At 39.1% G+C, this 26,337-nt stretch overlaps 2 protein-coding genes across 5 annotated transcripts in view; one reads left to right on the top strand and one right to left on the bottom strand.

Annotated features, from left to right (window-relative positions):
- The window catches only part of APAF1 (apoptotic peptidase activating factor 1), an 80,511-nt gene extending 79,058 nt beyond the window's left edge, over window positions 1-1,453 (bottom strand). For all 3 annotated transcript variants that reach the window (XM_081822224.1, XM_081822225.1, XM_081822226.1), the window contains exon 1: window positions 1,265-1,453. The gene's annotated coding sequence lies outside the window, so the exon portion shown is untranslated. The remainder of the gene's footprint in view (window positions 1-1,264) is intronic.
- Window positions 1,454-1,550: 97 nt separating this feature from the next.
- On the top strand, window positions 1,551-23,829 carry IKBIP (IKBKB interacting protein). Of its 2 annotated transcripts, none has more exons than XM_006730155.3 (3): window positions 1,551-2,080; window positions 8,658-8,775; window positions 12,677-15,226. In XM_006730155.3, the coding sequence occupies exons 1-3, from the start codon at window positions 1,905-1,907 to the stop codon at window positions 13,511-13,513; spliced, it is 1,131 nt and encodes a 376-aa protein (XP_006730218.1). In that variant the 5' UTR covers window positions 1,551-1,904; the 3' UTR covers window positions 13,514-15,226. The 2 variants fall into 2 exon arrangements, with proteins under 2 accessions (XP_006730218.1, XP_030880474.1); XM_031024614.2 differs by lacking the exon at window positions 12,677-15,226 and adding an exon at window positions 22,333-23,829 and having other exon boundaries at window positions 1,552-2,080.
- The last annotated feature ends 2,508 nt before the right edge of the window (window positions 23,830-26,337 follow it).

The following is a 26,337-nucleotide window of genomic DNA, read 5'->3' as shown; positions in this document are numbered from 1 at the left end:
TTGAGCCCCTCCTATGTGCCAGGCCCTGAAGTCTACAAAGAAGATTAATCATAACCCTGAAAGAATTCATAATCTAGTGGGAGAGAAAAATTTTAAAGAGATAATTAGAATGTGATGCCGTAAGGGCAAAAATACAGATAAGCACAAATAATATAGAGTGCACAAAAGAGGACGGATAATCATTTTCAACAATGACTATATACTTGTGGCACTTGCAAACATAGGGAAATAGAGCACTTGCCTATACTTGTCAAGGTTCACCAAATGCCCAGTACTAGCATGAAACTGAAGGATAAAAGAAAAAGTTATGATCAGAATCAAGGCTATGGTATCCTTTAAACGTTACTACCGTTTTATGATCTCAATTAAAACAAAACATTCCTTAATTTTTAGTTAATTTTTCAGGATATGTCGAATTGCTAAACAGACACCTCTGACAACCTGAAACTAATTTCCAACTTTCCCGGGCCCTATTAAAACGAAATATGTAAATTTTAAATACATTGTTAAACTCTGCACAAATCGTAATATTATGAACAAATTCTCAGCGTCCCACCTTCTGTAACCACATCAAAATGTAAAATCAAACTCTTCAAAGATGTGAAATAGAGAGTAAAGAGCAATTTCATCCAGGAAAACCGTAATAGTTGGCTGCTTCCTCTTTGGTAATTTCTCTTCCTGGTACAGGAGCAGGATGGTTAGCAATTATTCCTTGTGTCAGAATTCTGAGTCCCTGAAATTGGCTACTGAACCTCCAGAGAACCCAGCTCGGGCAGAAAAGCGGGGCGCAAACTTACCCAAACCTGTGCAAAAGGTCTTATTGGGAAAGGCAGCCCTGCAGGGACAGACTGGGAAGTCCAGGTGGGGGTGGGGATGGGGGTGGGGCTGGGGAGGTAAGCAATGGGGGCTTCCTAAAGGGAATGTAGGGATCCGCGCGCGGCCCCAGGACAAGTCCGGGCCTCACAGGTGCACCTCCAGAGCCTCCGCAGTCCGGGGCGCCTCAGGACCCCCAGAGACCTCTGACCCGCGGAGAGATAGACGTCACCCCCGCAGGCAGACCACACAGTCCCAGACCGCCGAGGTGAGGCCGGGTCTGAGGCCCGCCCTCTCGTGTACCCCACCCCAGACACAAAGGGAGGAGGGCCCACTCGAGCTGTCCCTCTTTCCCTCCAGCGGCAGCTGCACCCGGCCGGAGTCCGGCACCACTCCGAACGCAGCCGCGACTTCAAGCCCTCGCGGGTCGCTGACGACCCAGACTCCTCACCTTCGGCTCCCTCGTCCCTTCAGCCCAGGAATAAAAGAACCAGCGTCCACTTGAAACCTCCTCCTTTCCGCCTCAGAGCCTCGGAGCAGTCAAAACCCGCTGGGCCCGCCCAGCCCGGACAGCGCGCGCCCGCGCACGCAAATACACACACCCGGAGTCCCCGAGGAGCGGCCGCTGCCCCGCGCGCCCCAGCCGCGGCTAGCGCCCGCGCGCGCCTAAAAAAGCGCCCTCCGCCCCACCCCACGGCGGGGCGGGGCTAAGCCACGGGGGCGCGCCTCTTTCCGAGGACAGAGGACCCAGGCGGCGGCGCGCTCCACGTGGCGCGCGCTACCTTTCCCCGCCTCCTCGCTGCCCGGCGATCCGCGCGCGCCGGGAAGCCACGATTTCCTCAAGTTTGCGGCTTTAATGGAAAGGGAAAGGAGGTTCGCCAGGTGCCTCTGCTGGAGGAACTAGAGGGCGGGTGGCTGGGGGACGCTCTGAAGCAGTGAGAACGGCCGGGAGAAGAGGGGGCAAGTTTGTGGGCGGTGCCAAGTCCAGGAGGGGGCGCGGTCACCGCTGAGGCGTCCCGCGGAGGCTGAGGAGGCCCAGTCCCGACCCCCCAGGGTGAAGAAGGCGCCCGGGGCTTGTCGCGTCCTCAGACATGTCGGAGGTGAAGAGCCGGAAGAAGTCGGGACCCAAGGGAGCCCCCTCGGAGCCGGGGAAGCGGAGCGACGGCGGGAAGAGCCCCGAGGCCCGGGGCGGTGGAGGCGGGGGCTGGGTGGACCCCCGGACCGGCGTGAGCCTGCTGTCGCTGGGGACGTGCCTGGGCCTGGCCTGGTAAGTGAACGCGAGGCCGCCCGGGTCCTGTGTCCGGCCTCCCGCGGTCGCCCCGCTCTTCTCCGGGCCTCGCCCGGCTCGGCATCCCGCTAACCTCCCAACCCCAGACCTGCGGCTTCTGTTCCTCTGCCTTGACCCCAAAAAAGGGACAGCCCCTTTTTTTTTTTTTTCGCTCTTTCTTACAACTCATTTTTCTTTTGTATTAGTAGTGTGTCCCGATCACTCAACTGGAGTTGAGACTCAGATCTGGGAACGAGTCAGCCATTTCTTAAGAGATGGGGATTTGACCAAACTTTATTAAGCGCCTGCTACACGTCTGAAGCTTTTCCGTTTTCGTAACCCATTTCCTGTCCGCTGCACATTTGCCATGGACACAGTTGCCCCACCCTCACCCCATAAATGCCTAATGGCAACGTTGGCAGTCTTTAAATAATTCGGTATGATCTCAGGGCATATCTCAGTATGACAATATCAGAGTTTGAGGATTTCTCGTATTTCCATCCTCGTTCATGCGTTATGAATTTAAAGTGTCTTCCTAAGTTACAGATTGAATTTTAGTACTGTAAAATGACAAAAGTGTAGCATTTGTGTTCACCTAAAGCTGAACATCCATAGTTTTTAAACCAAATTTTAAACCAAGCAAATAACAATACATTGTTGTTATAGAAAAAAAAATTAGTATTAGAAATAACCTTAAGGGGTGCCTGGTGCCTCAGTCAGTCAAGCGTCTGCCTTCAGCTCAGGTCATGATCCTGGGGTCCTGGGATGGAGGCCTGCGTGGGCTCCCTGGTCCATCGCCCCGGTTGTGCTTTCGCTCGCGGGCTCTCTCTCTCTCTCAAAAATAAAATCTTTAAAAAAAGAAAGAAAGAAAAAACCTTAAAACCAACTTAGTAATTTTATTTTCCCCAATCATTTTCTTTAGGAATAACCTATTTCATCTTAATAACAAGACTCATGCTTTAAATTAGAATTTCCCTCCACTTTTCACCGATTTTTAAAGTATTTAGAAGATAGTTATTCATCTTCAAGAGTAATAGAGGAGGGACCCTGGACTTCCTTTAGTGTAGACCATTTTTGATTGTAATAAATTTTGAATTATACTCTACTGGTAACTCATCCTGAGTTGAAATTAATAAAACATTTGTTACAATAAAGTAGATGTTATTAAATGTTCTCTTCAAGGGATGCCTGGGTGGCTCAGTTGTTAGGGATCTGCCTTCGGCTCAGGTCATGATCCCAGGGTTCTGGGATGGAGCCCCACGTCAGGCTTCCTGCTCAGCTGGGAGCCTGCTTCTCCTTCTCCCTCTGCCTGCTGCTCCCCCTGCTTGTGCTCTCTCTCTGTCAAATAAATAAAAATCTTTAAAAAATAAATGTTCTCTTCAAAAAAAGGATGTTCATGTTAGTAATATGGCATTTTGTTTATGTAATATTTTGATTTTGATCTTAAAAGAATGAATTTACCCTTTTTAATAAATTTACTCTTGTAAATAAACTGCTCTTATGTCTTAAAATGCATGACCTTCGTTAGGGAAATAAAAACCCTTTTATACTGAGAAAGTTACTCAGTAATAGAGCTAGTAGGCTAAAAGATACAGATCTTCCTTGACTTAGGATGGGGTTACTTCCCAGTAAACCCATTGTAAGCTGAAAATATCATAAGTCAAAAATGCATTTAATACACCTCATCTACCAAACATCATAGCTTAGCCTAACCTATCTTAAATGTGTTCAGAACACTTAACATTAGCAGACAGTTGAGCGAAGTCATCTAACAAGCCTATTTTACAAGAAAGTATTGAATATCTTACGTAATTTACTGAATACTGTACTGAAAGTAAAAAAACAATGCTTGTATAGGTACAGATTGGTTATAAGTGAATCATGGTCACTTAATCACAGGGAGCTGCTGCTGCAGGCACTGCCCAGCATCAGGGGAGAGGATCCGACCAAGAAGAGGATCAGGATCTCACTGCTACTCTAGGAAAAGGTCAAAATTCAAAGTACAGTTTCTACTGAGCTCCTATCACTTACATACCATCATAAAGTCAAAAATCTAAGTCAAACCATTGTAAGTTGAAGATCGTCTGTATATGTTGCTTCTCTCTGGAACGTAGTAAACTGGTTTTAGTTATTAAATTTACTAATTCTCAATTATCCAAAGATTGATATTCATAAGAGATAAATTACATCACAGAATGTTCAGCTTTTCAATAATTTAGTTACTGTTCTGGGAAAACACTAATACAAATCTATGGGGGCGCCTGGGTGGTTGTCAATTAAGCGTCCAACTCTTGATTTCAGCTTATGTCATGATCTCAGGGTTGTGGGATCAAGCCCCAAGTTGGGCTCTGAATTGTAAGTGGTCTAATCTGTCCATTCCATCCTTGATTTGCTATAAGCTCAACACTGGTTTCAAAGGTGGACAGGCCTGGGGCTTCCATCAGGTGTAAGCAGGAGGAAAACCTGATCCTTTATACCACTATAGGTTTGGAACGAACTATAGAGGGATGGAAAAGCAGCTGCACAAAGCAGTCTGAAAGAAATGGCCAAGGTACTTAAAAAGAGTAACTGATGTGTGGTACCCTAACTGCATAAATTTGAACCTATTTAATCTCTACAACAACTCTATGAAGTATTATTATTATTCCCACTTTACAGATGAGGAAACTATAGCAAAGATAAATAACTTGCCCAAGATGATTATACAGCTAGTAAATGGCAAAGCCAAAGTTGCTCAGTTCCGTACTCTTACCCAGTATGATATGCTACCTCCATTTGATACTAATCTAAGAGGCCAAAACCCTAGAAATAAAAATCCCTAGTCCAGAACTATTTATAGTCCTTTTCTAACTAGAAGCTATAGCCCTTAGCAGACCCTGTCTGTCTCATCTAAACTGAGGAAGACAGGGAATAAGGGGGCCTTTAACTTCTGTTAGAATATGCCTCTGATTGGTTAAACATCTAACTTTTTTATTTTTAGATTTTATTCACTTATTTGTCAGAGAGAGGGAACACAAGCAGGGGGAACAGCAGGCAGAGAGAGAAGCAGGCTCCCCACTGAGCAATGAGCCTGATGCGGGACTTGATCCCAGGACGCTGGGATCATGACCTGAGCTGAAGGCAGATGCTTAACCGACTGAGCCACCGAGGCACCCCACATCTGACTTTTAATCTCAGCTCTGGTCTCAATCTCAGAGTTGTGAGTTTAGGCCCCATGTTGGGCTCCATGCTGGGTGTGGAACCTACTTAAAAAAAAAATGTATATATATATATACACCTCTGACTCATAAAAAGGGAACAAAGCACTTCGGACACTAACCTGGATGCCAATTTCAAAAAATTTAGTTTTTCAGGAATGAAGTTACCTTCTGTCAACATTGACTTCTAGAAAATCATCCTCTTCCTTAATGTTAACAGAGTTAATATTTACAAATCATTTTAGAATGGTGCCTGGCACATCTAAGTGAAAAATAAAATGAATGTGTTTTAATTCAGCACATACAAACTGCTTTTCATTTTTTTCATTACTAGCACAGAGTCAACTTTATGCTTGTTTTTTCTTTTTTTTTTTTTAAGATTTTATTTATTTATTTGACAGAGAGAGTGAGCACAAGCAGGCAGAGAGAGAGGGAGAGGGAAGGGGAGAAGCAGGCTCCCCACTGAGCAGAGAGCCTGACCACGTAGGGCTCTATCTCAGGACCCTGGGATCATGACCTGAGCCGAAGGCAGACGCTTAACCAACTAAGCCACCCAGGCACCTCTATGCTTGTTTTTTCTTATATATTTTTCTTATTATTCATATGTAGTAATGGTGAATCTTTTTTTTTATTTTGTTGAGAAGCTAACCATGAAAAAAACCTACAAATTATCATCAGAGATGATATTTGCACTAGCATGACATAGTTTTCTTCAAGGTCAAGGTTTTGCTTACTATTTGAATTTTGAAGAAAAGTCCAGAAATAGACATTAAAATATTTAATAAAATGGAAAGTGCTATAATGTGTTATAGTAGTGGATCAACCTTTACAAAAAGACTCTTATAATAACAGTTTTATTCTGAATAAACATTCTGATCTACAGGATAAATCCCAGAGGTAACACTGGAGTAATGAGTGATAAAACTAATCTCTGAAATTAGACTTCTTTCTTTAGGGTGTTCGACATCCTTGGTTTCTGTCTGATGATCTCAGATAAGCCTATACTCTGAAAAGAATCTCTTAAAATCCAAGAATGAAACAGCCAATATAAAAAAGAATTAAGTTTACACATTCATCTTTGAAAATTAGAATAATGGCATTTTCTAATAACCAGAAATGTTATTTAAAAGTCATATTAGCACATAGGAGAAAAGTCAATCTATGCTAGTTATGTAACCTGGGCTTACTTAATTCACTGTTATCTCATAGGACAGACACTAGCCATCATCAAAAGAAACTTATTTTATGGGCCGCCTGGCTCAGTCGTTTAGGCGTCTGATTCTTGATTTCGGCTCAGGTCATGATCTTAGGGTCATGGGATCAAGCCCCATGTTGGGCTTCGCGCTCAGCTAGGAGTCTGCTTCTCCCTGTCTCTCTGATCCTTCCCCCACTCAGGCTCTCTATCTCTAAAATAAATACATAAAATATTTTTTAAAAAAACTTATATTATCCGGGGCGCCTGGGTGGTTCAGACGGTTGGGCATCTGCCTTCAGCTCGGGTCATGATCCCAGGGTCCTGGGGTCGAGCCCCACATCGGGCTCCTGCTCGGCGGGGAGCCTGCTTCTCCCTCTCCCTCTGCCTGCTGCTTCCTCTGCTTGTACACTCTCTCTCTGTCAAAAATAAAATCTTAAAAAAAAAAACAAAACTTATTTTATCCAATATTGTAAACGTTTAAAAAGCAAAAAGTCCTTTTTAGTTTTGGACAGTTTTATAGCAAGTTAGCTTAATAACATTTATGAATTTGAAGCATCATTTGCAATGATAAACAAAGCTTAGAAGTCTTTGATTTCTCCTTTGAGTTTTGCGATCTTTAAATGTTTGTCTTTCAGTGGAAGTCAGTTTCATAAAACACTATCAATTAGTGCTTCTCAGCTTGACTGAGTACTCAGATAATCTGGGGAGCTTTTAAGATTTCCAATATCCAAATCACATCCTAAACCACATAAGTCAGAATTTCTGTGGGTGGGACCCAGGCACTAGACTTTATTTTAAAAGCAGACAAGTGACTCCAATATGCAGCAAAGCTTTTGAACCACTGGTCTATGTACTATGATTTAAGCACTCTCTTCTTAGGGTTCTGCCCCACCACTTTTTGATGACTCAATAAATACACGAAGAATTTCAACTGCTGCTTTTTCTGAGCCCAAAGAATTGAGTCAAAAGTACATGAACCAGGCGCCTGGGTGGCTCAGTCGGTTAAGCATCTGCCTTCGGCTCAGGTCATGATCCCAGGGTCCTGGGATCGAGTCCAGCATCGGGCTCCCCGCTCAGCGGGGAGTCTGCTTCTCCCTCTGCCTGCCGCTCCCCCTGCTTGTGCTCTCTCTCTGTGTCAAATAAATAAATAAAATCTTAAAAAAAAAAAAAAGTAGATGAACCAAGGGGCACCTGGGTGGCTCAGTTAAGCATCTGCCTTCAGCTTGGGTCATGATCCCAGGGTCCTGGGATGGAGCCCCATGTCAAGCTCCTGGCTCAGCAGGGAGTCTGCTTCTCCCTCTGCCTCTGCCTCTGCTTCTCCCTCTGCCTCTGCTTCTCCCTCTGGCTCTGCCTCTGCCTCTCTCCCCTGCTCATGCTCTCTCTGTCTGTCTCTCTCCCAAATAAATAAAAATTTTTTAAAAAGTAGATGAACCAAAATCGTATTAGATCCAAAGCATTTCTTTTGCATTTGCTTATGTCATGTCCTATACAAACGAAAGTCTATTTATTGTTTTTAAGATTGGGATAACTTTTTTATGCTTCTACAACCTTTACTACTTATCGGATGAAGAATATACTCCAATTTTAGAGTGGCATCTAAAGTACACCTATATGAAAAAAATAAAGTACACCCATATGACTCGTATATTGAGTATAACCAATTGTAGAGATTATACAGCCAGCATTGCATGTGTGTTCTGTTGCCACTTTGACAATGACTCCTGTTTTCGTAGTTTTGACTTGTTATTTTTCAACTTCTAGTCCTCATCTCTCTCTTCCATTCCACTGCTTTATTTCTCTCCTACATTTTAATTTAAAAATACTTTTTATATGGGTAACTCTTGCCTTCTACATTTCAGTATGAAAACACTTATTTTCTAGATATTGCCCAAATATGGCCTTGAGAAAAATAGTAGAGATCCCATATTTTATTCTAGATAACTCGTCATTTCTTCCTCCAAAATATTTCTTGTGCATACAACTATCATACCATCTCACTCACTGGACTGGGACTTGAACAGGATAGAGTTTCACTTTCTATTAATTTGTTGAAATAAACTACTAAAAGCTGTCACTACTCATACCAGAATTTATGTTGTCCTTATTAAAATTATAAAATGTTCCTTTACAATTCAAACTTAAATGGATATGAATTAGGAGGTAGTGATTTTTTTTTTCTTTCCAGGTTTGTATTTCAGCAGTCGGAAAAGTTTGCAAAGGTGGAAAGCCAATACCAGTTACTGAAAATAGAAACGAACAAGTTCCAAGGACTTCAAAGTAAAATCAGTTTAATTTCAGAAAAGGTAATTAATTATTAATTGGCTTATTTGGGTAGATTTTCCCATTTTTCTTCCCTTCTACCATCCTTCTACCCCAGTTTATAACTTCCTTTTTCCTGCCTGTTAGACGATTACTGTTTTAACTCTCACTGGTTTTGTACATTTCTCCCTTCAATCCAATTTAGACTCAGATTATTTTGAAACGACAGGGTTGTTTTAATATAGCAAATGTTACTGTTTATAATGATATGACTCCAATTTTCTATTTAAATATCAAATGTCTAGAGCACTGAAAATATGATTGGTCTTTACGTATAAAATTAGAATAGGAACAGCACTTGCTAGGCAAAGACTATCAGGTTTTTTTTTTCCTTTACTTTCTAGTTGGTAAATTTGTATACTTCTGCATATAAGAATGACTAACCTAAAAATAAATATTGATTTTGTAGCCAAATGAAAATTAAAATCCATGTGTATGTTGTGTTTCTTCAAGCTGCAAATGCAGATGCATTATTACTGGAATTCTTAGAAATGTGAGACATAACAAATTTTTAACTACCATGCTTCTGCAATCAATAAGGCATCATGCAGGAATTGTCTGGCTACCAGGAACCAAGCTATCATTGGGAAACATGCCTCCTTTGTTCATTTATTCATTCACTAAACATTTACTCATGTCATAAGGTAGACAAGGATTTGTGCTCGGCACCAAGGTGAGCAGGGATTTTCAAAAACAGGAAAATTAAATAGAGGGTCTGAGTTCCTGTGGCCTCATGCAGAGAATTAGTATATAATCAATTCCCCAGAAGAGAAAAACCATAGATGAAAATTATGCATCCCTCACACGTGCCAGGGGATTCCACAGAGGGTGAGCCCAGGGGCCTTGGGAAGAAGCTACATAATGCTGCATAATGGTATTTTGACATAGGGCTCAAGTTGGAATCTGGTTATACTTGTTAGGGGCTCCTCTAATCAGAGGGAACAGAGTTGTAGAAAAATAAATCCCAGGAGATAGAAACTCCACATACTTAAAAGCTATTGAAAACAAATTTTGAAGAAAGACATCCTTTTTAAATGAAAAATTTGGTGGCAATTAAAATGTTTTTTGAGGCAGATTTTTAAAATATCATCATTATCCAAGAAATATTTAGTCTTTGCAAAGCTCTTTCTCTCCCAGTCTTCCCTCGGACTAATTCAACAATAGCTGCCCTTTCGCAAAGCTGGTCCTAAAGGCCAGCATAATCAGTAGGAGGGGAAAACAACTAGATGTGGGCTCTCATCACACCTGTGTGAACTTGAAAAAATAACTTCTCTTAGCCTCTGTTTCATCATTTATTAAGTGAGAATAACAAGATTTTTATAAGGCTCAGATGTGATACAATATGCAAACTTTTTGAAAACTTTAAACAGAAATAAATTTATGGTATGAAGCTCTTTTTAAAAAAAAATGAAAAAACTTAGGATATATTGACAGCCCTTAAATGCAAATTATTGTAGCATACTAGTCACTATATATTTTCAGATTCAATCTTGAGACCTTTACTATTTTGAAAAGTTGATCTGATCTTATATTTGGGGTCTCCTGGGGTATACTGCCTCCAGATTACAGTGATGCTCTGGTGAACAGCCTAAACAGGAAATTACCTTAGATGAAGATAAGCTTACCTCTTCAAAAAGCTGATAATAAGACAATTAAACTTAACAGTATTACTGATGTCCAAATATTTCTCAGAATTGATTTCTAAAGGATCTTGTATAATAGCTACATGTGTACATTAAAGATAATTTTTTTAAAGATTTTATTTTTAAGTAATCTCTACACCCAATGTGGGGCTTAAACTTACAGCCCCAAAGATCAAGAGTTGCATGCTCTATCGACTGAGCCAGCCAGGTACCCCTAAAAATAATTTTTAAGTAAGGTTTCACAGTGGCTTATTATATTAGTACTGTTACACATTGTTTCTATCACCTGGGATTGCTTCAGGTCTTGGTTGGGGTGGGCCCAGAAGATTAAGGCCATTCTTCTTCCTAAATGTCAACAAACATGTTTTTTATACCCTAAGATATGGGAGCTACAAAAAGGCATAAGACATGGTCTCTTCCCCTAAGGAATTTAGAATCTCTCATATCCTCACCTGACTAGTAACATCAGTCTGTTCAAGAGTCAGATTTCAGAGTCACTTCTAAGCCTTTCCTCATTCTGCTCCAGACTACTGATCTCTCCTCAGAGCATCCATTCTCTGCATACTAATTCTATCATGACACAAATAGTAAATTTGTGAGTTTTTGTTGTTATTAATTTGCCTCCTTTTCTGCTCTTTAAGCAAACATTCTGTCTTTATCTCTATATCCTTAGTGCCTAATAATGGAACAGAGGATAATCAATAAATCTTAGTGGGACTCCAGAATATGTAATGTAAAAGATCCAAAATGCTGTCTCCTTTGTCAAATTATGAAGCCAGGAACTATATTATGTCCCTATTTTCATATCTAGTGGCTAGCACAAGGTCAAAACTTCTCTAATTTTGTGTGTTGAGTGCCAAATAGGTGTCAAATACACAACACGATAGGTGCTCCAGGAGTTTGGGCTATGGAAGAAGGCTGCACTGAGGAGCTGAGATCTGCTCTGAGCCTTGAAGGAAAGACAGAACTGAGCTAAGCAACGAGGAAAAAATAGCATATAAAGAGATAAATTTGGGACTTTATCCTAGAAGTATTAGGAAACATCGTGGGTTTTTTAATGTCGTACCATGATGTGCATAGCAGTTTTTAAAAGCTTCATCTGGCTGTAGTGTGGTAGGATGATTTAGAAAAGAAGTTAACTAGAAGCAGATATTAGATAATACTTCTAGAATATTTTCCTTGATCCTTGAAGTCTGGTTTGGGTGCCCCATGTAAGTGCTTCCATAGCTCTTCCCCATCATAACACATGTAGACTTGGCTTTCTCCCCAGTTAAACTAAGCTGCTTAAGGGCAGAACCATGTCTTGTACAGTATTATGCCTTCAACACAATGCTGCAAACATTTAATAAGTTAACGATCATTCTAGGGCTTCCTGTAGTCTCTGAGACTGTTATCTGTGTGTGAGTATAAGCTAAAAGAGGTCCACAGCCTCCTGTATTCTGGACATATATGAGGAAATGTCAGGAGCTTACCACAATTTACAGATACTTAGCACATGTTACTATTTGATGTGAGTTACCTCACTAAACTGGACTTTTATTCATTTCTGCCTTTGTTATATCTGTAAGATCTGCTTCTGGTACCTTACCTGTAAGAGGTCAGTCAAGAAATTTTCAGGCAGAAACTCTTCCAGAATCAGATAATTTAGGAAACTTAACAAATTTTATTAACTCAGTTATAGTTTCTAAAAAAGCCAAATAACTATAAGAATGACAACTAAGTTGCTTTCCATTGGAGTAAGAAAACAAGGAAATGTGATATACTTCAGACTTCTTCAACATTTCTCTCTTGAATGTCCCTCCATGAAAATGTACAAATATTTAGGTTTATAAATTCAGGTGTGTGTTTTTCTCCCATAGTGCTAATCTATTATATTTGTTTTAAAATCTGTTAAAACAACTACTAAAGTCATGAATGTTTTTGTCATTATGGTTCTGATATACTTGGATATTTTAGACATCTTCAGAATTTGAACTGGGCCTGTGCTTATTAAAGTGTATTTCCCTAATATAAAAGTTATTAAGGGTGGCTCAGTTGGTTAAGTGTCCGACTCTTGATTTTGGCTCAGGTCATGATCTCAGGGTCATGAGATCAAGCCCCATGTCAGGCTCCACGCCCAGTATGGACTCTCTCTCTCCCTCTCCCTTTGCCCCTCTCCCCTTGCTCACTCATGCTCTCTCTCTCTCTTAAAAAAAAAAACTTATTAAGTAGCCTTGGGAATTGTTTTGTGTTACAAATGCAGCTTGAGTCTACTGAAAGTATCCTGCAGGAAGCTACATCATCCATGTCTTTGGTGACCCAGTTTGAGCAAGAAGTATCCAGCCTCCAAAGTATCATGCGTGACATCCAAAATAGTGAAGAGTTGCTCACCCAAAAGATGCAAAGTCTTAATGAGAAATTCCAGAATGTTTCAGATTTCTGGAAAAGAAGCCTAGAAGAAATGAATGTTAATACAGACATTTTCAAATCAGAATCAAAACACATACATTCTCAAGTTACTGTCCAAATTAACTCAGCTGAACAAGAAATAAAATTGCTCACTGAAAGGCTAAAAGATTTGGAAGAAAGCACACTAAGAAATATTAGAACAGTAAAAAGACAAGAAGAAGAGGATCTTCTACGAGTAGAGGAGCAGCTTGGCGCTGATACAAAAGCAGTGGAAAAGCTGGAAGAAGAACAGCATGCTCTCTTTGCCAGAGATGAAGACCTGGCTAATAAACTTTCCAACTATGAACCCAAAGTTGAAGAATGCAAGACACATTTGCCAACAATTGAGAGTGCTATTCGTTCTGTTCTCAGAGTCTCTCAGGATCTGATAGGGACAGAAAAAAAAATGGAAGACTTAACTACTCAGATGTTTAATATGGAAGATGATATGCTGAAAGCAGTATCTGAAATAATGGAGATGCAGAAAACCCTTGAAGGAATTCAGTATGATAATAGCATATTAAAGATGCAAAATGAACTGGATGTTCTGAAAGGAAAAGTTCATGATTTTATGGTATATTCAAGTACAAGAGAAAAGGGCACTTTAGAAGAATATAATCTAGAAAGTAAAGGAATTGATAGTGACTTTTAAATGCACCACATTTATTCTGATGACCATATTGTTATATATAAACTTATTAGTTCCATGTTTTTGTGTTATTTTGATATGCCTCACTTTATCCTACATTACTGGCAAGTAAGTGACATATCCACACACATGGATTATCCAGATAATGAAAGCTTATCTGTTTAAGCAATAAAATTTATTTCATTTTAGGCATTTTAAATAGAAATATTTCCAAAATATATCCCCACCTTTTTAAAGCAATATACTTAATATTTTAAATGTTTTTTCTAATAAGTAATGGACATTATTATGAATTTCACCTATTATATTGGACCCAAATATGTTAACACCTCTAGAAGCTATTGAGGAGGGTTTCCCTTCTCACAAAACGACCTGGTTTGCTATTTTTTCAAACCTTATGTCTATTTCTTAGACGTTTTCTGTCACCTAAAGATGTGACCTATTGGCCCATTACTGTCAGGTTGGTTGGTAGGTACTGTGCCTGCCTAACCAGTTCTGCACTTACTTTGTAATTTACTGCAGGCTAAGATCCAGACCACCAAGTTCATAGGAATTTTGTCTAAAATGAAAAATAACATTACCAAAGGAAAGCATGAGGTGCTTTGCTGTGAATCAATACGTACTTTTTGAAAACTGTGGAGCCTGGGAAACATTTTTACTTTTTATTAAGGTTCTAAAGTGTATTACAGATACTTGTAAGAATTTTTAAATATGAGTAAATATGGGTGTGCCTGACTCTTGATTTCGCAGTCATGAGTTTGAGCCCCATGTTGAGCATAGAGATTACTTTAAACATTTTTTTAATTAAAAAAAAAGGACTAAATATGTTCTTATTGAAAGTTTTACCTATGAATTATGTATGAAGTATGGACTTTTGGAATATCTTTGTATACCTGGGCTTTTTTTTTTAAGGTTCTAACTGTGTTACAAACTCTTGAGTTTGCTAGATACATGATCCCTAGATAAATTATTCTATCTACAGTAAAAAAATACCAATACACCTGTGGCCTATTTCAAAGAGGAAAAAGCAGCATATTGAAAAATTATGATAACTGTGGTAATTAAACATATGTCATTGTTTTAAAGAGTTCCCAAACTAATTACCCAGCCAAATTTGTTTTACATGATGATTTGATTTTACTCTAAATCATATAATGAAGTCATAAGGAATAAGATGTGGACATACTGAGATGTGATTAAGGGGAGATCTAGTCAGATTTTTCCAATAATGATAATTGGAAATGTGCAGGGTCGGGAAACACATAAAACTTTTATTGGTAACTGATGTATCAAGAGTGTCCAAGCTTGGTGTTGAAAACTGAGTCAACCGCATATGGAAGTACTGTTCCTACTTGTGTCTTCTTGCCAATAACCAACTGTAGTCCCAGTTTTATAATGTAATATCAGTGGAATTAAACACAAAGAACTTGAAAGCAGTCAATTGTAGTCAGGTAGTTTTATTATGTAAATTTGCACATTTTTTGAAAAATCCCAAACAAGTTCTACTTTTGGGTTAGGCGGGCCTCTGGTAGACAGCCATGGGTAATAAAAATAAGCCTGAAAGAATGCTACTATTAAAGAGCATATCATTAATTTCTGGAATCTTAACATTAAATTCCTTGACGTCTGAATGTCTAAGTTCTTGTCTGTGTGCACTGACAAAATTGTATTTGTTTGTCTTTGTTTTAATGCTAATAAAATAGATTCTAAAGTTCACTAGAACTTTGTTGTTTCAACCTCCATCCCGTCATGGCAGATGTGATCTCTTGTAGTTTGTTTGGCCTATCACCAGATTTGATACAACATTATTATTAACTTGTATATACCATAGTAGTCGCTACAGAAAATAAATGGAAACCAGGTGACCACTGTGTTCTATAGTGACAGTTACAAGGGAAACAAAAACTACCCTTCTACAAGTATTTCATGAGAAAACTATTGTGTATATGTATATACATATTATGTACATGCGTATATTTTCCTTTACTCAGAGGTTTTCCTATAAAAAATTGTCAGTAGGCAGATTTAGATGTACCTAATTTGTCTTCCTCTCTTTCTTACATTCATTTATATAACACAGATACTTGAAATTTCAAAAACTTCCCTGTGTATCAAATATTAAATTACATTGTTAGTCTTTCCTTTAAGGAAGATTACCGTATTCTAAGACACATTTTTGTATCTTTGTAATTGATAATATATCAATTATTTTCTGATAGAGTACTACTGGCTCCATATTTTAAATTTAGTATAAATAAATCACTTTTACAAAATAAACACCTAATTTTTTTTAACTTTTGGATGCAAAGTTTAAAAATATATTTATAGTAATATTTCCTTAAATTTTGCCTAATGATTAGAAGCTGTTGACTAAGTGTATTTTTATATTTTATAATAAAAAATGTTGATTTATTAGCCTTATGGTTTCATAGAAAACTAGTAAGATACAAAGTTAATGGCATTATTTTTAATCTCAACCTGATTACAGACCTTTCTATGAATCTATAATCTTCATCAAAGCTTAATATGTCATTAATGATGATTATAAAAAAAATTTCAAAAAATGATGCTGCAAATTCACCAAGCACATGAAAAAAGATTCATTTCTCTATATACTTAGGTGCACAGTTGGCAAAAGCTCTGCAAATTTACCCAGCGTCTGTTTTTTTCAGTTCAGCTATGAACTATTAATTTAATACAAATCGAAATGCTCCATCCCAGCTTTCACAGACGGGGAGGAGAGAATTAGCATTGGAGCCTATTATGTGTGAAACATTGCTAGGAAGTCTGCATTCATCATCATCACAGTAACAGCTCTGTGTATTGAGTACCTACAATGACCTGTAGTATCCCTGCTTCACACTACAACTTTGCTAGCCATGACACCCATTTTAAAAAATGAGGAAATTGAGGGGCGCCTGGATGGCTCAGTCGTTAAGTGTCTGCCTTCAGCTCAGGTCATGATCCCAGGGTCTTGGGATCGAGCCCCGCATTGGGCTCCCTGCTCAGCGGGAAGCCTGCTTCTCCCTCTCCCACTCCCCCTGCTTATGTTCCCTCTGTCAAAATAAATAAATAAAATTTAAAAAAAAAAAAAAGAAAGAACTTAAAGCCTGACCCCCGCCCCTCCCCCTTAAAAAAAAAATGAGGAAATTGAGGCTTAGCAAGGTTAGGAAACTTGCAATCACAGTGCTGTCTGTCCAACTCCAGAGGCCACTGACCTCCCACTATACAATGCAATCTGCTACTATTCAACTAGGGGGAGAAAATCACAAGAAATCCACCATCAATAGAACCATCTTGAGAATTAAAAAAACTGTAATTCAGCCAAATGTGTCCACTACCATGTTACCATTAAACAAGACTGTAAGTCACCCAAAAGTTCTAACTATGACCTAAAATTATTTGGGGCTTGGGCATAAGAAGGAACCAATAAATGTTTAGGGAATGGTGGGAAAGCAGTGGTGGAGAAAGAGCCTTAGACCAGAATCTTCTAATCTAGGCTTTGCCACTGTGTGTTCTTGGGCATTTTATCTTGGGGCTCAGTATTTTAATTTGTAAAATGAGGAAATGGTATCAAAAACTCTCTAAGACCCCTTCTGGCTTTATATGGTTTTTAATTTCAGAGATTAATAAAATTTCCAGGTCCTTTAGTTACAAAGATCAAAGAACCTTTAGCAAAGTTTTTGGAAAGCCAGTTGGATCCAGAAATCATTCCCTTGAACCATGTTGTTCTACTTGTAGACCCAGCAATATTTAATATTATAGGGCAGCATCTAGCTTAATACCTTGTATAAATGATAGGAATTTAGTAAAAATCTTTTGAGCTATGGGTGGACTCTCCAACACTTCTGTCCATTCTAGGCAAATAGTTTAAACAAGCCCTAAGTAATTTTTAAAAATAATTCCGTGAGGGGCGCCTGGGTGTCTCAGTCAGTTAAATATCTGCCTTCGGCTCAGGTCATGATCCCAGGGTCCTGAGATTGAGCCCCACTTTGGGCTCCCTGCTCAGCAGGGAGCTTGCTTGCTTCTCCCTCTCCCTCTGCTGCTCCCCCTGCTTGTGCTCTCTCTCTGTGTCAAATAAATAAAATCTTTTTTAGGGGTGCCTGGGTGGCTCAGTCGTTAAGCATCTGCCTTCGGGTTGTGTCATGCGAGCCCCACATCGGGCTCCCTGCTCGGTGGGAAGCTTGCTTCTCCGTCTCCCACTCCCCCTGCTTGTGTTCCTGCTCTCTCTCTCTCAAATAAATAAATAAAATTTTAAAAAATAAAATAAAATCTTTTTTAAAAAATAGTATTTCGTGAAACAATTTCAAGACTATTCCTACACTATATTCATAAATATTTTAGTAAATATCAATACAAGTTCATGATAAATTGCTTTTAAGCTACCAAGTGAAACAGAGAGCCTTACTAGCTGTTTCTTAATGATCTGATCCTTCTAAGAATAAAGTAAGTTCTTTCTGAGGAGTCTTAACTGTGTAATACTGTTAGGCTACATTTACTCTACCAGAGTAGATACATTAATAAACAATAACCTAGGGGTGCCTGGGTGGCTCAGTTGGTTAAGCGACTGCCTTCAGCTCAGGTCATGATCCCAGAGTCCTGGGATCGAGTCCCACATCGGGCTCCCTGCTCTGCGGGGAGCCTGCTTCTCCCTCTCCCACTCCCCCTGCTTGTGTTCCCTCTCTCGCTGTGTCTCTCTCTGTCAAATAAATAAAATCTTTAAAAATAAATAAATAAATAAAAATAAACAATAACCTAATAGTGAATTAGATGAAATAAGCCATCTACTTCCTTCACCCTTTGGAGTCTCTGTTTCAACAAATACACTTGCAAAACCTTTCCCTTAAAAATAAAACATGCTTTTGAAATCACTACTTGATTTCTTTCCTGTTTGTGGTTACTCTTTTTTTTCTATTTATTATTGCGTGCGTGCTAGTGGGGGAGGGGTAGAGAAAGAGGGATAAGCAGACTTCCAGCTGAGTGGGTAGCCCCGCTGTAGGGCTTAATCCCAGGACCCATGACCTGACCTGATCCAAAGTCAGAAACTTAACCAAGTGAGCCACCCAGGCACCCCTGTGGTTACTCTTTAATGTCATACCCATAATAACATTTTAACAGTCTAACTTCTCTACCAAAAAACATTTGGGGCCACCTCCCCCCACCAATAATTAATGTAGCATAAACCTGAGAAGAAAAATCCTAAAATATATTTTGGAATCAAACATATATAATGGGGAAAGAGAAGGAATTACTACTTTGAGATAACTGTTCTGCTTCATTTCAGCTTGTCATTTTTTTGCAGCTATATTGTTACTCCTTTTTTAAGCTGTCATTAAAATAATATTCTGAACACATTAAATTTTTATTTGCATTATATAAAACCATGTTAATGTTATCAAAATAATCTCAAAAGATTAGCTCAATAAACCAGGCAAATGCAATTTTATAACGGTAATTCATAAAAAACATTGAAATACACAATTATTTTAGAAATAAAACTTGATGTCTTTAGATGAAATTGTAGATCTTATTTTGTAAAACTGGTTTTCAGCCTGCATATTAATTCCTTGTTTTCTGATTTTATTTATTTATTTTTTAAGATTTATTTATTTGAGAGAGAGTATGAGTGGGGGGAGGGGCAAAGGGAAAAGGAGAAAGCATCCTCAAGCAGACTCCCCACTGAGCACAGAGCCTAACTTTGGGGCTCAATCCCAGGACCCAGAGATCATGACCTGAGCCAAAATCAAGAGTCAGACGCTTAACTGACTGAGCCACCCAGGCGCCCATTTGTTTTCTTATTTCAAATAATGTATTTATTCCCAAACTAAACTACAAACTCCTTAAAAGCAGAGACTGTTCTTGATCATACTAGCACATACAGGCCCAGTAAACATTGTTGGATCCAATTAGTTGCTTAGGGTTTTCTAAAAACAAAATTTTGGTTTTTTTAATTCATATATAATTAACACACCGTGTTGTATTAGTTTCAGGTGTACAATATAATGATTCAACAGTTCTATGCATTATTCAGTGCTCATCATGATTAATCCCCTTCACCTGTTTCACCCATCCCCACCCAACCACCTCCCCTCTGGCAACCACCAGTTTGTTCTCTATATTTAAGAGTTTGGTTCTTTTTCTCTCTTTTTTTCTCTTTGTCTTGTTTCTTAAATTCCACATATGAGTGAAATCATATGGTATTTGTCTTTCTCTGACTTATTTCACTTAGTTTTATATCCTCTTGATATATCCTTATAAACGGAGGATCCAACTAGTTTTGATTATTAGTACACAGTTATAGACAATCTCCACTTTAAAACAATGCTTTCCAGGGTTCCTGGGTGACATAGTTGGTTAAACATCTGACTCTTGGTTTTCAGCTCAGGTCGTGATCTCAGGGGCGTAGGATCAAGCCCTGCTTCCCGCTCTGCACTCAGTGGAGTCTGCTTAAGACTCTTTCTTTCTATGAAGGGGGGGAAATCGGAGGGGGAGACGAACCATGAGAGACGATGGACTCTGAAAAACAAACTGAGGGTTCTAGAGGGGAGGGGGTGGGAGGATGGGTTAGCCTGGTGATGGGTATTAAAGAGGCCACGTATTGCATGGAGCACTGGGTGTTATGCACAATGAATCATGGAACACTACATCAAAAACTAATGATGTAATGTATGGTGATTAAACATAACAATAAAAAAATTTTTTTAAAAAGACTTTTTCTTCCTCTCCCTCTGCCCTCCTCCCCCCTCTAAAATAAATAAATAGGGGCACCTGGGTGGCTCAGATGGTTAAGCATCTGCCTTCAGCTCAGGTCCTGATCCCAGGGTCCTGGGATCGAGCCCCGCATCTGGCTTCTGGCTCAGCGGGTAGCCTGCTTCTCCCTCTCTCTCTGTCTCTCCCCCTGCTCATGCTCTCTCTCTGTATCTGTGTCTCAAATGAATAAATAAAATCTTAAAGGAAAAAATAAATAAATAAAATCTTTAAAATAAATAAGTAAATAAATAATAAAACAATGCTTTCCTGAAAAATGAGTTGAAAGTGAAATGTGTGAAAGTCATATGACTGACTTACACATTATGAAGCAGACCCCCTCTTTCGGTGTAATCACTATGTATATCTGTCTTTCAACATAGGCTTTGACAATATATTTTACATATGTCCTTTAATTTTTTTTTCCTCCGTAGCTGAGCACACAATCCACAGTCTTCAGTTAATCTTCTGATTGAAGTTTACTAGTTTTACCTGACAATTCCTGTTATAATTTTCAGTTTTGTATTATGAGATTTTATCTCATATATATATACTATTATCACTATAATCCACACTTTAATTTTTTTCCTTTCCCTCTTAATTTTATTAACTGATGACACAATGCAATAAAAGTTCAAATATTTGGGAGGAGGAATTAAGATAGTGGAGTAGTAGGGGGACCCTATGCTTACCTCATCCCTGGAACACAGCCAGATAAATATCAAATCATTCTGAACGCTGAGAGAACAAACTGCACATCTAGAGGGAGGAAAATGGCCACGTTGTGAAAGGTTAACTAACTAGAATTTAAATAAAAACTTGCAAAATATTTTAAATATTCAAAAACAACAAAATATTCAACTTCTCTGACACTGCTATTTAAACACAGACACACACTCACATGTGCACACAAACATTACCACAAACAATGAAAATAACTTGAAATACTGTCAGGTAGGGCGCCTGGGTGGCTCAGTTGGTTGGGCGACTGCCTTCGGCTCAGGTCATGATCCTGGAGTCCCGGGATCGAGTCCCACATCGGGCTCCCTGCTCGGCAGGGAGTCTGCTTCTCCCTCTGACCCTCTCATGCTCTATCTCATTCTCTGTCTCAAATAAATAAATAAAATCTTTAAAAAAAAAAAAAGAAATACTGTCAGGTAGTTGTGTGGCTCAAAATGTTCATCAACTAGGGGTTGGATGGGAAGAGGAAAAAAAATGTTCATCAACTAATGTATCCAGGTTAAACCAAAATGACAATTTACAGGTGGACAATTAAGGAGGATGGCATGGAAATATACAAAAGTTGAGAACCACTTGTATTTGGAATCATAAGATTTTAGAATTTTGAAGATAAGTTTTTTTTGTTGATTGCTTTGTTTTTTACATATCTGTCTTCTCTACTAAACTACTAAACTGAGTTGAGGTCACAACCCAAGCTGTACTCATCTTTATATCCCTCACACTTGGTATGCCTAACGTAGTAGGAACTTAAGAATCAGTTAATTGAATTATTCAGGGTCTCATGGAGAAATACACAGGGGCACCTGGCTGGCTCAGTCAGTAGAGCATGCGACTCTTGATCTCTGGGTTATAAATTCAAATCCCACATTAGGTGTGGAGGTTACTTGAAGATAAAATCTTTAAAAGTAATAGGACAATAAAGCATATACACATGGAGTCTTGAACATTGGTCCCTTCAGTCTAGCACTAGAAATAGCTACAAACTTGTGTTTCAAAAATTATGTTGCCTTGTTTGACCCCCACAAATCTACCAAAGCTCATTTGGAGGAGGCTCCCTCCTCTCTTCTCCAGCAAGAAAAAATACCTCACTGTCTCTCATTTAGCTCATTTTGCCCCTGTACAGAGGACTGATAATATAAAAATAGCTGAAAAATGCTCTTTCCAGTGACATTTTATGAAATGTCCTTCATGTTTTCCTTCTTAATCATTAGTCACTTGATACATCTTTTACCATGTTTTCCAGAATGGTAAAGTTATAGTTCAAAATTCAACTTGAATTTTATATATTAAGCTCTTAATCAATTTAATTATTATGGTGTTATATTTTCTTATAGTGTCAGAAGTCTGAAGCTATCATGGAACAGTGGAAGTCTTTTCAAATAATTGCTCATCTAAAGCGTCTACAGGAGGAAATTTATGAGGTGAAAACTTGGTCCAACAGGATAATTGAAAAACAGAATATATTGAACAACAATTTGACAACTCTTTCTCAAGATGTGACAAAAGTAGATCAAAGTACAACTTCTATGGCAAAAGATGTTGGTCTCAAGATTACAACTGTAAAAACAGATATACGACGTATTTCAGGTTTAGTAACTGATGTAACATCATTGACAGATTCTGCGCAAGAATTAGAAAATAAAATAGAAAAAGTAGAAAAAGATACAGTAAAAAACATAGGTGATCTTCTCTCGAGTAGCATTGACCGAACAGCCGTGCTCCGAAAGACAGCGTCTGAAAATTCACAAAGAATTAACTCTGTTAAGAAGATACTTTCAGAGCTAAAGAATGATTTCAACAAGCACACAGATAGGTTTTTAAGCTTAGAAAGTGACAGAGCTAAAGTTATGAAGACAGTGACTTTTGCAAATGATCTAAAACCAAAGGTGTATAATCTAAAGAAGGACTTCTCCCGTTTGGAACCATTGGTAAATGATTTAACACTACGCATTGGGAGATTGGTTGCTGACTTACTACAAAGAGAGAAAGAAATTGCTTTCTTAAATGAAAAAATATCTAATTTAACAATAGTCCGAGCTGAGATTAAAGATATGAAAGATGAAATAACACACATTTCAGATATGAATTAGTTTGAAATTATTTAGATGAGACTGAAATAACTTTTTTAATAACATGACCTCTGTCATGTTATAAAAAGACTGACAACTCGGGCGCCTGGGTGGCTCAGTTGGTTAAGCAACTGCCTTCAGCTCAGGTCATGATCCTGGAGTCCCGGGATCGAGTCCTGCATCGGGCTCCCTGCTCGGCAGGGAGTCTGCTTCTCCCTCTGACCTTCCTCCTTCTCATGCTCTCTGTCTCTCATTCTCTCTCTCTCAAATAAATAAATAAAATCTTAAAAAAAAAAAAAAAAAAAGACTGACAACTCAGAAATAATGAAATTTTGGAGCAAATACCATTTTGTATTCGGTTTGTGAAACTGAGTAAAGGAAACCTCATTTAAATGGAGTTGCAAGGCCAGAAGGGGAAGTTCTCATGCCATGCCACTCTTTGCAGCCCAGCCCTGGGCCAAATAGGAGGAAGCCTATGCTTTACTAGCGAAGCAGGGGGAAGATTTTCTCCTAGACACGGCAGCCCAGCCAGTGAGACACTGTCACAACTCAATCAATGAGAAGCCACCACACTGCAAACTCCCAGTTCACTCCAATGGACTTTTTGTTTATAACAGCCCCTCCCAACTGCTCCCTTTCCTCTACAAAAAAGCATTCCTCTCCTTTGTTCTCTGGGCTTACCTACGGTTTTGCTGTAGCTTGCATGTCCTGAATTGCGATTCTCTGTTATTACTGAATAAACCCATTTTGCTGGTGAAATAACTGGCTGTTTTATTTTTAAGGTTAACAGATTCTACTCTGAACAGTAAAAACAAAATATTTTAAGGGGTTGAGCCGTTGATTTTTCAAAAAAATATGCTAAAACATATACTTGCAATTTTATATAGCAAGAACCCTATGCATTCCAGATACACACTCACTTACACACACACACACACACACACGCGCGCGCGCGCGCGCACATTCAGACAAGTGGGGAAAAGCAGGATCCGCCAGTCTACCACTGGGAAACCTATATGGGGCAGGATCTGAACCCCACTTGCCCTTGTGGACTGCCAGGGAGCATAGTACATATGGTTGGAGCCCAAACTAGAGAACTGCCCATCAGGATCAGGGCTGTAGCGTTCATTTAGAGGAAAGGAAACTAGAAAGGTCACAGCCAGGGAGCTGCAGGAAAAGAATAATATAAGACTTCCTGGGTCTCTCATGGCCTTAGGAAACAGGTAAAGATAACCTAAAATAGAGTAGGGAAGTGGTAGCCAGAGCAAGGTTTGAGGGAGAGGCATCATAAATTGCAGGGGGCTTGCCAAGCCTCAGATGGAGACTGCCCTAAAGCAACACAGCTCATGTGTGGTGATGATGTGACCAGAGCAGCCTAAGAATAGAAGGAAGTTCTAACATTTATTTTTTTTTTTTTTTAAGATTTTATTTATTTATTTGACAGAGAGACACAGCGAGAGAGGGAACACAAGCAGGGGGAGTGGGAGAGGGAGAAGCAGGCTTTCCGCTGAGCAGAGAGCCCGACGTGGGGCTCAGTCCCAGGACTCTGGGATCATGACCTGAGCCGAAGGCAGACGCTTAACGACTGAGCCACCCAGGTACCCCGGAAGTTCTAACATCAGCATTATATAATTCTACGTATATGAAATTCTAGAAAATGCAAACTATAAAGGCAGAAAATAGATCAGTGGTTGCCTAGGGATGGCAAGAGGAACAGATTATGAAGAGGCACAAAGAAATCTCGAGGGGTGAAGAGTATTTATTATCTTATGGTGGTTTCACATGTATCAAAATTCTCTGAATGTGTATAATTTATTCCACATCAAATATTCCTCAATAAAGTTGTAAAATAAAGTACAATGATTCTAAAAAAAACCACGCAGCATTAGTCCCAGTTTCCTATGCCTAGCATGAAGGGTATCCAGATGCATAGAATGAGTCAGAGTATGTAGCTAACTTCCAAGACAAAAAGCCCAAGGCTCCGGGATGAGCCATTCCAGAACACTTTGAAGTGACTAGCTCTATTTGATTCATGTCTGATTTAATATAGTAGAAACAACATGAGATTTTGAAATCAGAGATATCGGATCTAATCCTGGCTCTGTCACCACAGATTTCTGTGGCCTCAGAAAATTTAGTGCATATGAACTTTAATTTCTTCATCTGTAAGTAAGGACAATAATATCTGCCTTACAAGGACTGCTGTGAATATTACCATTAACATATCCAAAGTGTCTTTGCACATAAAGGACAAAGCCATTAACTAGTATAACAAAAGTTACATAGTATGGGACTGTGTTTTTGTAAATAGCTCTATACCCCACAGGGGAAGTATCACCATAGCACATCCTAATACGGTATCTGATGTTCATAATGATGTCAAATTAAATGTAAATTATATTCCATGTAATCTTTTTAATAAGACAGTATTTTAGACATGAAAAATATTTAAAAAGAAATTTTTCAGCACTTCAAAATATAAATTCAGCTATCTGAAAATTCATTTATGAGTAATGTTTCTATCCTATCAGTGCCAAATAAATGAAGCACTTATTTGGTGCTAGTTCTATTATTATTGAAATAATGACTCACCAATCTGTAATTTGGGAGCCAGACTGAGCAGGACTTTCTTGAAGGAGGCTTGAAATCAATCTGGAATGTCACTAGGCTTACAGTCATGTTCTTGTCTTCGGGTCAGATAGCTTTTGTGGCAAATACAGGAGAATGGAAAGCTTTGTTCTGTTTCCTAACAGAAGATATAACCACTTCAATAATAGGCATGGTTTCTTTTTTTTTTTAATTTTTTAAAGATTTTATTTGAGAGAGAGCACATGAGAGGGGGGAGGGTCAGATGGGAGAAGCAGACTCCCCGCTGAGCAGGAATAGGCATGGTTTCTTATGGGTAAGTCATCTTAAGCTTTCTGTGGAATTTCCCTGCTTTAATATCATTTAAAGACTAAGCACTGGGGGTGCCTGGGTGGCTCAGTCAGTTAAGCATCTGCCTTTGGCTCAGATCATGATCCCAGGGTCCTGGGATGGAGCCCCACAACGGGCTCTCTGCTTAGCGGGGAGCCTGCTTCTCCCTCTCCCACTCCCCCTGCTTGTGCTTTCTCTCACAAGTAAATACAATCTTTTAAAAAATAAAGTCTAACCACTGTACAGTCAATAGAATCAGTGTTTATCCACAAGTAATAACATTGGGCACATCAAATGTTCAGATGTTAATGATTTCTTAGAAGTAGTTTTAATCTTGATTCATATAGCCCTCTG

This window comes from Leptonychotes weddellii, chromosome 5, assembly GCF_054177405.1.
Source record: "Leptonychotes weddellii isolate Sample4059 chromosome 5, ASM5417740v2, whole genome shotgun sequence".
NCBI classification, from domain to species: domain Eukaryota; kingdom Metazoa; phylum Chordata; class Mammalia; order Carnivora; family Phocidae; genus Leptonychotes; species Leptonychotes weddellii.
Note: the sequence above shows the minus strand (reverse complement) of the source record. Positions and strands in the feature narration are given on the sequence as shown.

Coding starts and splice junctions, on each gene's coding strand:
- IKBIP (XM_006730155.3), top strand. CDS start 1,905: ATGTCGGAGGTGAAGAGCCGGAAGAAGTCGGGACCCAAGGGAGCCCCC. Junction 2,081..8,657: donor ACGTGCCTGGGCCTGGCCTG/GTAAGTGAACGC, acceptor TTTTCTTTCCAG/GTTTGTATTTCAGCAGTCGG. Junction 8,776..12,676: donor TCAGTTTAATTTCAGAAAAG/GTAATTAATTAT, acceptor TTACAAATGCAG/CTTGAGTCTACTGAAAGTAT.